General features: G+C 35.1%; 1 protein-coding gene across 1 annotated transcript in view; it reads left to right on the plus strand.

Moving 5' to 3' along the window:
* Window positions 1-14,251, plus strand: part of CDIN1 (CDAN1 interacting nuclease 1) — a 126,739-nt gene that overhangs the window by 16,264 nt on the left and 96,224 nt on the right. The window contains exons 2-4 of the mRNA XM_086462877.1: window positions 9,216-9,261; window positions 10,124-10,188; window positions 13,491-13,551. Coding sequence (XP_086319003.1) covers window positions 9,216-9,261; window positions 10,124-10,188; window positions 13,491-13,551 — 172 coding nt within the window. The remainder of the gene's footprint in view (window positions 1-9,215; window positions 9,262-10,123; window positions 10,189-13,490; window positions 13,552-14,251) is intronic.

The following is a 14,251-nucleotide window of genomic DNA, read 5'->3' on the forward strand; positions in this document are numbered from 1 at the left end:
ATTAGAAACTTTTAAATGCTAAACACTGTTTACAGCTTAAAAGTAAAAATCTCAAGGGAACTAACTATAAATGGATTCATTTCTTGCCTTAAATCTGTATCATTCCCCAAACTGGAATTTACTTAAGACTACTCTTCTGTATCGTCCATGTTTGAAAGAGCTAAAATTCTTTAACTTATATCCTGTATGGGAAACATTAATAAGATCCTGACTTGTTTAAGGAATTAACAATTTTGATTGGATTACTGGAAGCTTTTTTGACTTAAGGTGTTCACTTTTTACCCGGGAGATAGCTATGCAACAGTATGTGTGCTTGACATGTGATGCATGCAAATGCTAAATACAGTAGCAGCATGAGGCAAGTGTCATTAACAGTAATTTATGTAATGAAAGCCACCTGGCTGTCTTCATAATTAATTGCTTGTAAATAATAAATTTAAATATAATTTATAGTTTTCTAAATTTGATTATATATTTTTAGGAGCAAATTGTTTAAGGGTGTTTGGGGATTTATTTAGTTTCAGATTGGCACAGATACGCTTTTTACATACAGACTAATTTTTTAACATAAAATGAACAGTCTAATTAGTTTGAAATTGCCATTCACTCATAAAAATAGATTTCGAAAATTAAACTTAAAGATCTAGTTTATATAAGACAATATAGGTTTGAAGAAATAAAGTATTTCTTTATTTCTTCTCCACTTTCTCCACAATTTAATATTGGAGTCTGAAAAAACTTCTCTTGACAAGGTATTCTGTAATCTGATTCTTTTCCTGAGGGGAAGGGGAAGTAGCATGATAGAGTTATCCAAACAAAATTAGGAAGATGAACACAAAATGAATGTATTAAATGTTTCTTTCCAGTAACAGCCTACTAAGTGAATGTTTTTCCAATGTATGGACCTTGGCCCTATCAAGAGGGCAGATAGTAAAAGGTGAGGGATAAATCCCTGGTTTAAATTAACTGCTTAACTGCCTTAACGGCATGTTGAGGTCCATTGCTGTTGCAGCCTAGGAGCATCTCTCTTTGCACAACTGTCATCAGATAACTACAACTTCTGTGTATTTTTGTCTAATTGTTCAACATTTAGATTGTGGTACTAGGAGAAAGAGTTCAAGCTTGTAAACATGTTTTCTGTATAATCTTAAATGAAGTAGGTTGAAATAAAGTGTGGATGATGTACAGTTAAGTGCAAACAGGGAATTTGCAGAGGTTTTGCTTTTTTCCTTCAGTCTCTTGTATGCTGCTCTATGCCTCTGCTTTGAGCTGTGTTCACTGATTCTTCCTTGGATATTAGGAAACTTTTCTTCTTGCTAAGTAACTAGGAGTAGTTGAGGACAAGGACATAGCAGGTCGTCTGCTTATGTTAGTCTCAAGCTTTGCTTTTTTTATTTAATTTTCTGAGAAATTCTGTTGGTAGAGTTAAAAGGAGAATTTTAGAGCATACCAGGAGATGGAGATGTGGAGGACAAGCACTATGATTATCAAGTTGTATGTGGGAGTCAAACTTTATTTGACTCCTATCAGTTTCTTTTGTCAGTGGACTCCCTGACTAGATGATCAAAGGGTACCAGAGAAGTTCTGGTATGTGTAAGGTGAAAAGATTCAATAGTCATTGAAGCCTAATGTCAAAATATTTGAGAGTTTTAATTTTGTGTTTTAGCACTGACATTGTATTTTTTAAGCCTGTGTTGTGAATATATTTTGCTTCTGTATCGCATCTGAAAATACTTTTCAGCTTGAAAAATTGAACCTTACAAAATAGTTTTGTGTTTTTATGCAAGAGACTTTGCTTGAAACATTAGTGAAAGAGTATTTACTTACAAAGCTCTCTGTGTGGGTTTGGCATTTAAGTAGGTTTCAAACGTTCATGCAACAAGCACTGTGCTGTTTAACTCTGGAAAGAAAAAAATATCAGAACAGTATCTTGGGCAAATTACTATGTATTTTCTGTACTTGCTTACTAAGATAATAAGACCAAAAAGTAGTTTCTTTTCATTTGGAAATACCACTCTTCTGTTCCTGTATTTTCAGAGTTCCATTTTTAACCATAATATCTGCCCATGTTTATCTACTGTTAAAGCATAATGTAGTTCTCATCATAAGCATATGTATGTGAACGGAAAAATAACGTCTTTATTCTGATTTCTCTTTGCATTTAGGGGGCTCGATCAGAAATACTTTGTAATTATTTGAATATGGCATAGTTTGAGTTACACTTGTATTACTGCTGCTGAAAGTTAGATTTTTGTGGGGTGAGTGAAAGAAGGTGGAATATATCTCCGCAAAGAGCTGGCATTATTTTGTGATCATTGCCTGTATTGATAATTTGTATTGACCTCTGCATTTTATTTTTTTCACGTCTGATACAGATTGTTCATAGTCTACAGTTGTTTTAAAATATATTGGCCGTTACAACAGACACCGAAAAATGAGGTGTCTACAGGAAGAATTGGTGCCCCATTCTTAAAGGAACTTCTAAGTCTTTCTAAATGAAAAATCATTCAAACAGTATCTAATACTGGCAATTTTCCTCTGTCTGCTGCTAGAACTTATTGGCCAACTAGGTCAGACATTATTAAAGTTCAAGTGGCCCAGTGGGAGAAGTAATGGCCTTATGCTACTATGAATTTTAAATGCTGCCATTTCTATGTATTGCACCATCATCTGTTCTCGCACATCACTAAATTGTATAGAAGTTGTGGGACCAACCAGTGTCAAGGTCATAGAAGTGATGACTCTTCTCAAGTAGCCTTCTCGGAGCTTTGTCATACAGTTATTCTCATAACCCTGGCTATAGGCAGCAAAGTTGTATGGACATGCCTGCATTTAACCTTTTTATTATCATTGGATAGTATAAGCCTGTGATGCAGGATGTCTTTTTCCTCGGATTCTTTATTTACTTTTTGGGTTTGATCCTACCAAAGGTATGAAATCAACTTTGATGCAAAGACAATTTTTAGTAAGTGATTTGTATTTAAATCTTTTGAGTAGAACTGTTGTACAGTTTATTGAACTGGATATGGGGGAATTTCAAAATTGATTAGTGCTATAATTCTCCAGATGAGCTTGAATTTTATCTTGATTTTAAATGTAATGGTACTAAGTCAGAAATCAGCATATCAGCTAATTGTCACATATATATATTTACTGAATTTTTATAGTATTAATGTGTTTGTAATGGGACTGTTTCCCTAACAACAGTGTATTGGCTTTGTATTTCCCAAAGTAGTAGCTACTGCTAATTTTTCGTTGTATGGAAGGCTTCTTATGCAGAGATAATAAAACTGGGTTTGTATCCCAGACTTGAACTGGAAAGCTGTAACATTGGAAGATAGCCATTTTACAGAAGTTGCCATGTTGTAACTAAAGACTTAGATACTTTTATGTCACTTAGTTACTCCAATTCAAACTCATATATTGATTTAAACACATACATACACACACACACATAAACACATGTATTGATTTAGCTTAAATTGGTAATTCTCTGACTTCCAATAAATCAATGTTAGATTTATGAATGATAAAATGCAAATGTGACAGAGACAATAGTCTGCTTTTTGAGAATTTTCATTCAGAGAAGTGACCACAAGCATATTAAAACTCTAGGAAATATTTTAATATTAAAAGCTGCAGTGAAGGGAGGTTAAAGCCATAACTAATTTAGAGGTCAGTGAGTCTCCCTTCCAGTTCTTCAGTGCTCGGATGCAGATAAGGCTAGTGACTCTCAAGCTTTGGTAGGCCTTTATTATTCCTGAGCCTTCCTGGATCCTCACGTGGAACCATTCAGACTTCTGAGAAACCTTTTTCCACATCCTAACAATCCTAACACATCGAAGAAATTCTGAGAATCCACTAGTTGTCAACTCCTCTCAGGTGGGAAGTTCACCATCATACTGGCTTTGGTTGATTTACAGGTATAACCATGGTGCTTATCAGCCAACATCCTCCAGTTCTGGGAAGCCGTGGAGGCTTTATGCACCCATGCATGTTTTACACATTTGAACTGATGCTGCTGGATCTACTTGAAATGCATTATTGAGAGAGGTTTTTAGAAATAAGAGCAGACTGGTTAGCATGTGATAAGAAGTATAGAAACATTGCTTTCTTTAGGTGTCCTTGTTCTAAAGCATGTGCAGTAAAGAAGATGAGAATTAAAAGCTTGTTTGGATTTCTTTCATGTCTTTGATAATATAACGGGAAAAATTCTAGACACACATTTTGGAATTTCAGAATAGCTGTGAGAGGGATTCCCCTTCCACCCCCAGTCATTTAAATTTGTCAGATATGTGTAGATCTTTCCTCACATAGATTCCTAGTTAAGCATGGCGGCACCATGCAATTCTAGCCTTAAGTTGTATGTATTACTTTTATTTTAAAGTTTAATATTGCGTTAGTAAAAATATTTAAAACTCTATACAAAGAAAGGAGAAGTTATTTTCCAGTTATTAGAAAAGAGAGACTCTTGCTGTCTGCTTCAGAACATTTCATGAAAGGATATGACTAGCACCGCATACTCACACTGGAGACTGTGGAAGGAAAGAAACAATTTCTCCCCCTACCTGAATTCTTACAATAGCTAAGTGCAGTGTTGTATGTACTTCCAAGATAAGGTTTGACACTGCTGCTTTGGGATTTCACATGTAACAGCTTCTGAATTTTGGAAACGCAGCTCCTGCCCCCATACTCAGTTTTTTAACCGAGATATTTATTGTCTTAACAAGGTGGAATGTTCCATTTTGTGAAAGGAAAACAATGAAGCAATATTCTTTGTAGATTTGTTTAAAAAAAAATCGAGGCTATTCTATATATATAGTACATATTTTTCTCACGATGCACTTGGCTTTCCCCCTGCTTGTCTCCACTTGTGTAACAGTTTCTGTATTAAATACTGCAGTCCATATTTACTCGGTTTGTTTTGGGTTGTTTGGGGTTTTTTTAGATCTCTGTAGATACTCTTCCTCTGTTCTGCGGTAAAATACATGAAAAGTAAAGCTGAATATTTAGTCTTTCTATTCAAGTCAAAAAGTTTGGAGTTAAAGATGAGGGAAAGGGAACTAATTTTAAAATTAATAGAAACAAATGGAAACTTGGTTTTATACCTAAAATGTTATGTTTTCAGTAATCTCAGAAAATAGAGATGAAAAGTGTAAGTTTTATCCCTAAAGAATTAATTATTTGCAAGGGCTGATAATATAATGTTTGAAGATGTTTCTCCTGGTGAGGCTGTAGTAAATAGCAAATATTAAGTTGGACAGCACCCCAAATCTTGGCTAGATCTGCAGGCCTGCTTTGTTGAGGAGATGATCTGATCCAATTAAATTCTTTTTGTCATTACTAGCTGCTTCTTGGCCTGAGTTTTAAATCAACTCTAGCTATGAAGTACTGATCTGCATCAGCATATTATCTGTTACTAGTTTATCTATGAATACTCATTGCAAAATGAAACATTTCTGAAATACTTTCCAGGGATGGTAGCATTCCTCCTCTACCACATTCTGGGATTCATTAGAAGAGAATGGCCTAAATTTTATTCTTGCATATTAAATGACCAAAAGGCATATTCTTTTTCCAGCACCAGACTTGCCTTTTTAACTTGATAGATCTCTACATTCTTACAGATGATTTCTCTTTTCTCTTGTTCTGGTCTGACTTGGGCATCCCATTCTAAATGTGGATGGACTTTGATATCTGTATTACTTTTTTTTTTATGATAAACACATTTTTATATTGTGTCATTTGGAACCTAGAAATGACACTTTTTTTTTTTTTTAAATAAAACTTTGGGTGTTTTTTTTTTTTTAAATGGTCATTTTGTAGCAGATTTTAGATTTCACAGTTATGCCTAAGTCCAGTTATGTATTGACAGGAGCGCAAGTGCATCAGGCGTTCAGATGGAAGTATGCCACAGATATCAACACAGAGTAACAAAAGGTAAATTGGTTCATTATGGATGCTGAAGTACAAGAAAAAGAGGATATTTGAAGAGCGAGGCTGGTTGCTTTGAACAGAGCTCTGGGAGTTGGATCCATTACCATCTGGAATTGCAGAAGAAAATCTTTCTATGAAAGTGGCTGCTACAGAACTTAAGTTTGCTTGTTTTCCTGGAAAATAAATCTAGTTCTACAAGATAATTACTAATTATTTAAACTAGGTAGTACTCAGAATTATGAGTTTGGGGTTTTTGTTTGCTTTAGAAAATGAGCAAACCTGTAGCTTTGCTCTACAGTTGGTTCTCGACAAAAGAGCTTGCTCGACACAAACTTGTATATCCCTAGCCTTCCAGTAAGCCATGAGGCTTACTATAAAGTTTATTCTGTAAGAGGCAATAATGCAGCACTGGAATATTATTTTGAATAGAAGATATTTTCAGTATTATATTTGTTTTCCTGGATATCTCAGCTATATTAATTTGTCCGCTCATTTGCTGCTTTGAAATCTTGTGTAGAAGTGTCAGAGGACGGATGGAGCTCTAGGAATTTGGCTGCTCCTGTAGAAGTAATGATAACTTACATGGCAGTATCCCTGCTGTCAGTACCAGCAGTTGTGATCGTGCTGTCTTGCAATGCAAATGCATGTTCATGACTTCTGTCCCCTCTCCAAGAACACAGTACTGTCTTTTTCAGCGCTTTCCAAAACCGTGATGTTTCAGTTTTCTGTCAATGGCATCTTGCAATAGATGCTCCAGCTGTGTTTTGAGGAGCTGTTTCATTTTGCCAGGAAGTTGTGGTAATGGAATTGTGGCAAGGAAATGCTGGGTGCAGATAAGTGATTTTAATGTTTAAGAGGGGAACTATGTTAACCAGAAGAAACATGGAAGCAGCCATGTGAAGATGTAAATCTACTTCTGGGGAAGGATAAAAATCTGGTAGTAAGGCTTGAAAATTTTTGAATGGTACTATTGAAATAATTCTTTGTCACAGTCATAATGTTTTTGTACTGCAATCCAGTATATATCCAACCTGTTCAGTTGTTGGACTGAATTTTTTAGTATTCATGGTAAGTCCTAAATGGTCTGAACAGTTGAAACCGTAGGAGAGGACTAAACTGAAGTAGAAGGGCAAAATCCGAGGACATCAAGGGAACAAATAATGGACAAGAGTCACGAGTGTGAAGAAAGGGATAGTGGTCTTAATTCTTTTTGATATGTCAGTAGATATGGTAGAATAATGGTACAATAAGTAATCATACTGGGAATAGCCTAAAAATACAAAAATTGGTATCTCAGTGCGAGAGAACTCAAACCAGAAATTCAGTTAACAGTTATCCGGTTTTGATTTGTTTTTTTTCCACATCTTTTCTCTAAATTCAGTTCTACCATTACAACCATGTAAATCTGCCAGATAATAATAGTTATGTGGAGAGCCATTAGGGGGCCATATGTATCCAACTTACTTATAGCCTGCAGGGTTTTTTTAAATAAATCAACTTGAAATACCTTAGCTTTGCATATGTATATAGTCTTTGTAAGTATATAATCTTAACTTCTTTCCTTTGTTCACCTTCTAATGATTACACGTGCATGTTGAAGATTGCCATAATTGGATGGTGCACCTTTTGGGGAAGCATTGTGGTACATACCTCCTGGCGTCTGTGTCAAATGATGTGTATTTAAGTTTATTTAAATTCTTGACTATATTGTAATTCATTTTTCTGTAATCTGTGAATTTCATAAATCTGTGTATTAGTCAGTTCATGTTGCTATCATTTTCTACAGTTTTAACATTCAGTCAGTGAGTACTCAGGGTGAACATTCTCATGCATTAAATACCAGAGACCAAGGCTCAGCTTACTGCTGTCACGCAGATGTTGTGCTGTGCAAGCCCAAAATACAGTATTATAGCAAAGTTACTGGAAGCACAGATATGGATAAGACAAACTAGTAAGCTCTTTATATAGCACTGCGTTAATCTAGTCACTTTGTTAGTAATGCTTCAACTGGTTGGTTTAGAGGGAACTTTTTGTATTGTGCTACATAGACATACTGCCTGTTTAGTCCTGAAAAAACCATTTAGTCATTCTGTGCCTCAGTTTTCTGTTTTGGAATTGGGAGTAAGACTTCCTTATCTTAAATTAGTATTTCTAAGGTGTGAAAATTGCAAGGATAAGGGCTATTTAACTATGGAGAGAACATTTACATTTAATATACATATGATGTAATACAGTTGTTAAATTCACATAAAAGAAATCTGGCAGAAGAGCAAGACTTTAGACATTGCTGAATCTTTGAACTACCTGTGCTATGCCTTAGTAGGTAGGTTCATGAAAGGAAAAATGTTAATTATTCATAGTGCTTTGCTGTACCGTAAAACTCGATTTATTGAGACTATAATTTGTTCAAGTTGCATGTAGTAGGAAAATATATCAGGAGTAATTAATTGTATTCAGGATGTGATGAGGTAGATATATCCACAGAGGACAATTGAAAACAGTAGCGGTGTGGTATTGATTGCCTTTCAGAGGGGGAAAAAAAATCTTGTCCCATTTCTAAATGTTAACAATTCAGAGAGAAGAATTCCCACTTGGGAAGAATGCTTTCCAGGTTGCTTCACTGCCAGGTGTTTGACATTGAGTGGAGCCTTAGATGAATGAAGCTTATGGCAGCTTTTGGAAATGACCCACTCCGGGGAATCTCGGCTTCCTGCTGTGAAAGTTTCTATTTTCAAAGCACATCAGTTTCAGTGGGAATGTTCCAGTGGTCCCATATGCTACTTCTGACAGAGGGGGGAAGTTTTTAACCTGAATATGAGACAGCTACTGAAGAGGTTCCCTTGCTGCTAACAAAATGAATTTCAATATGTTGCCAATGAACAAGCGGCATGTTCCCAACTGCTGATGGAATTTAACTCCATCAATTATTAATGGAAATTTTGCTTTGTTTTCCTTTTTTGCCTGTTCTCTTTTAACTCAGCTGCCTGCTCTTGATAGGACTTTGTGGGTTCTGAAGCTGAAAAAGGAATCACCCAAACAATTTGCTCATTTGCTTTGAAACTCTTGCTATATTTTCCTCCCCTCCCTCATACACTCTCTCCTTGACCTAGCAGCAGGAAGCCTTTGTCTGAGGTGTTCATCTGGAACAACTTTTCCACACTTGTTTTCATGTTCTGTTAGATTACAGGGCAGCAGGCCTACCTTTGAAGCTCCCTTCTCTTTTGTTTCTTTGCAGTGCACTCCAGTAATTAACTTTGTCCTTCTTTTATTTGTTCCAGTCAATCGCAGTCCACTCTGCTGAGCATCTTCTCCCAGGAGTACCAGGTTAGAAGTTTTCTCCTTTGTGAGGGTTGACAGGTGCCTAATTGAATGATGAATGTCCCTTTATTTCTTTGTAATTGAACTGCCAGCTTTCTGATTGGTTTGGAGGATGTTCCCTTTTCCACATCAAGCACCGCCTGAGTCTCAGTGGATGGCTGCCAAGCCTACCCATCCATCTGTCTAATAACATCTAGCCTTTGCTTATTTGGTGGACCTGTAATAAATTATGCTAAACCATTATTATTCTGACAATAATAATTTCCCTGTGTTGCGTGGTTCCATGTGCTAAATGTTTGCTGACTTGCACTGTCAGTGCTGCTTTCCATTGCTGACAGAGATGATGATAAATGACCATTGCCGGAGTGGCAGAAGGCAAGAGAGGCAGAAAATGGAGTCATTTATCATGAGATGACAGGTGTCAGTCAAGTGGCAAGTCTCTGTGGAATTACTTTTTGTAGTTTTTCAAATAAGTTGTTTTTAAGCAATGTTCTTCCTGGTTAAAAATGCCAATTGAATTGTAAAACTAGAGTGCACCAGACTTAGATGGAATTGAATTGAGGGAAAATTAATACAAAGGTTGAAAGAGAGAACAAGTTTTTCTGTGCCCTCTGCAGCCTTCAGTAAACTTATTTAGATTCAATTATTGTGACCTTATTGCCTTTTACATATATGGTACATTGCAGTACAGTCTGAAGACGTTCAATTCAATAGGTAGATTGAATGTCATTTCTGTACAGAATCTAAAACCAGTTCAGTCTCTATATGAAAGTGTAGCTGAGGAACATGTGTTGGGGCAGTCATGATTTCTGTGTTTTGATCTATGACACATTTGTAAGACTCTTTGTTTGTTTTTTCATTTTTCTAGAAACAAATCAAAAGAACACATGCCAAGCATCACACTGCTGAAGCTATTGAAACTTACTACCAAAGGTATGACCTCCCCACCCCGGTTAAGAGTATCATTGTAACTACTAATTGTTATGGCAATTATGAGTAAATTACCTTATTAGCTGATAAAGCTAATTTTCTATAAAAATAAATTAAGAATTTAGTATGAGGAATACAGAATGGTTCATGTAAAAATGTTTTTCGGTGAAAATGCAGAAAATTTTCAGCTTTTGGTCAGTCTGATTAAGAAAGTTTACCTCCTTGGCTCTAAGTCAGGATAAGCAAATTTTTTTTACAGTGTATGAGATAGCTTTTATTATATATTGCCTATAGTTTATAGGATTTCTATGTCAAGACTAATATTATTGCTAACTTTCTTACAGCAAGGGAGCTTCTTCTGTTACAGTTGCTTGTACTTTTAAAACAACTTTTGTGTTACGTTACAAAAAGTTACATATTAAATTCATGTATTGCCAGTTAAAGCACTGATTTTTAGATCACTCATGTTTTATCAACAGAAGTGTCAGAAAAAGCTGTTAAGGGAGGATGAAAACCTTTATGTCATTTTGCTATATTTTACAATTGTTTGCATCTTAAGCTAATAAATGGTATTTGCTACACCTTATATTTGTCTGTTACTTCTATAAGGTTTGCTAAAAATATTGCAATGACATAATTGGGGCATACTGGTAACTGGTAAAGATACACAATTAAAATATTACTTTGTAGACTGACATATCTGAGGAGCTTGCATGGCAAGTGAGTTCATACTTGTGATTATAGGTGTCTGATATGCTGAAAATTAATCTGTATGAAACAGGAAAATAAACAAAAAGCCTTTATTTGTAAACAATTAACTGTACTTCCACAGAGTCATATATTTAAAATCTAAGCACAACCTGGTTATATGAGACACCAGTTTAGAATATCTAGTGTGAATTGTATTGTTTTAGGGAGTTTGATTTTCTTTTTTTAGTAGTTGTATTGTTCTGTTAAAAAAATTGTACTGGATCACATTGCACTTTTGCTAGTGCTGACTTGTTTAGGAAGAATATTGATTTAAAATTTTGTTGTGTTAATAACCATGTATATAGCAAATAATATTTTAAGTTACTTTTTACTAGCACAGTGTCAATGAAGTGCCATATGTTAATTGTAGATTAACATATGGCACTGTAGATAACTCTTTTCTTAGAACGTGTGTAAATAATTTAAATCACTTCTATGATTTGTTACTGGTTCCAACAACTTAAACCTGAAACATGGGACCAAGTTTTGCTTTGTGTAAAGCAGCAGTTGTATCAGTGTCAGTAAGGTTGTAGGTATGATTTAGTTTGGCTCACATCAAGTAGGAGGATTTGGTCTCCTGTCCCCTTCTGTATTGTCTGAAGTATGATAACAGTATATAACTAATACATTATGTATGAAGCTATATGGTGGTGGTAGGGAAAATCATTCTTTATGCTATTTGTTGGTATTTCATATTGCAGATGTATTAACATGGCCGAATAAAATGCACGTTTTAAAATCAGAGGTGTTCTGGTTAATAGTTAGAAAACTCATCTCAATCCTGTTTTAGTAGATTTACTGTTGTAGTATGTTTCGTAAGCTACGGGGGCAGACTACTTGAGCTGGAAGCCAGTTTGAAATGCTTCAAGCATAAACATGACAAACATGTCTTCTCCTCTTTTGTAGCATCCATCTTACTGCTGTAAACCCCAGTCTGTGTGGTATGCTGCTTCCTATTCCCACTGACATACAAACAGATAATTGTGCTCCTATTGCTTTCCTAGGTCAGAAACTACCAATTTTTGAAGGTAGTTAGTAATTTCCAGTGGTCCCTATTGGAAGCAAGTAGAAGCACATTTGAGTGGAGTAGTTTCTGCTGCTCTTCTGAGACTTAGTAGTCTTAAATTTAGGTAAACACAAAGGCAAATTATGTGAAGGATCAGCAAGCTTTTCAGAACAGTATTGCCATCAGCATGTGAGACCTGTTAGTCCGTAATAGAATTGCCAGTAGTATTAGAAATATCTGTCAGAAAATTACTCCATTGTTAGCTGTAGCTTTGCTGTTCAATCAACTAGATACCTGTTTTAGAACATTAATGTCAAGTAAATCTTCCTGGTCAGGTATTTTGTTTATGAGCTTTCCTTTTTTTCTTCTATTATAAATGTTCAATATTTAAATATACATGAGGTATCTTGTTTTGTGGGGTTTTTTATGTAGAATTGAAATAGGTTATAGCAAAAAGCTTTTATCACTTCCTTTATTCATTAAGCCTCAGAATAACTTGCAAACAAAAAGCCGCCTTATCATCTGTGAAGAGGTTTATGTAAAGGTGTTACACCCATTCCACAGAAAGGTAAAATGATAAAGAATTTTAATGTCTGTAACTAATGAGCAGAAGAGTGGCTTCTGATGGATAGATAATGATAGAGCTGGAAAGGCTGCTGCGGCCTTCTAATGATGTCAGTAATGATGTGCTATACGAATACAGATAGGATAAATGACCAGGTTCAAATGTTGGTAACTATTGTTCTTTTCCACATGTCTGCAAAGCACAAAGTGGCTTCCAATAGTATAGCTTCTTCCCATCGACTCCTGAGAACAGGTTTTAGGCATTATTGAAATGTAGACATCAAACAGTGAAAGTAACAGAAGTGAGGAAGGCAATACTGTGTGAAGCAGTAGTCAGCACATCTCTCTGTGTCCCTATTGGTCTAATACCCTTAAGCAGAAACATTAAGCCTTTGCCATTGATAGGATAATGAATTTCTATCACCCTTTACTGGATCCTAAATATTTCTTCTTTTATTTCTTCTTCAGAATATTAATTTGGTTGTTAGACTCTGATTTTACTAAAGTAAACCTTTATATTTAAACGACTGCCCAGTTGATAAAATATGGATTAAATTTGAGAATCTATGTTTTTGTGTGTAGTCCTGAATTGAATAAGATATATAGTGTGCCTTCATAGTTGAAGGTCTTGTGGAATGCAAATCTTTACTGTAAATAATAGAGGTTTATTTGTCTGTGATGCATCTTTTAAGTAGTACAGCTATAATTAATTTGTATGTCATTAAACCAAAACTTCTTTAACTTTCTTGATCTATTGTGGTTTTTATCAGTAACTTAATTGAGATTGATATATCTTGCAGATACATAGGAGATAACCCTGGAAAGTTAGCAATTGTTTAAAATACTTATTTGTTAAAAGATTTCCCATTAAATACTCTATACTGAGGTGTTTTCCCCCAAATGAAAGAGATTCGCGTGGGATACTGACATGTATAAACTGGCATTTTCTTGCCAATGCAGAACTACCTGGCTTTGTCTTGTTTAGGTACGTGAATGGGGTGATGAAAAATGCAGCTGCCCCTGTATTACTGGAGCTGGCCAATGAGGTAATCATCTTTTTTCTTTAATCTTCCAATGTAAAACCTAAGGGGCATATCTATAGTGACTTTAGTGAGAAATGTAATTAACCTAAAAAAATGGTTTCAAGGCACATTAGACATTTAAAATGGTTCCCCAGTCTGTTAGTACTTAAAATAATTAGACAAAAAGCCCCATTTATTAATAAATCAGTTAATGTAATTAGTCTCTTAACTTCAAGGCAAATGTGTAAGAAACTGTGAATTTGTATTTTGCTGGAAATTTCAGACAGAACATAAGTCTTTAATGCACAAACTTAGTGAAAATTCTCACATTGATTAAATGGAGTTGCATCACTTTTACTTATATTTGATTCCTTGTTTTTAATAACAAAACCCATCTAAGATTATAAATTTTTTTAATAATAGGAAGAGTTAAAACAGTTCATTTTCCTGACTCCGTTTATTTCTTTTCATACAAATTAGTGGATGACTAATGAAAACTGCTTAATATAAAGCAATTAAGCAGAGTAAATTCCTCAGTGTAGCAAATTCCTAGAAAAGCTGGTGTATGAAAAGTTCAGTACAGTTGCCATTAAAGTCTTGATAAATGTATTGATGCCATTTATTGACTAGAATGTGAATCTGCCTTGGGATGCAAGGTGTTGTTTGTATTAAAACCTGCTATCTAAAGGACTACTGTAAAGAAGATATAAAAAGTTGGAAAGAC

The sequence above is a fragment of the Leptosomus discolor genome, chromosome 3, assembly GCF_034619465.1.
Source record: "Leptosomus discolor isolate bLepDis1 chromosome 3, bLepDis1.hap2, whole genome shotgun sequence".
Classification (NCBI taxonomy): Eukaryota; Metazoa; Chordata; class Aves; order Leptosomiformes; family Leptosomidae; genus Leptosomus; species Leptosomus discolor.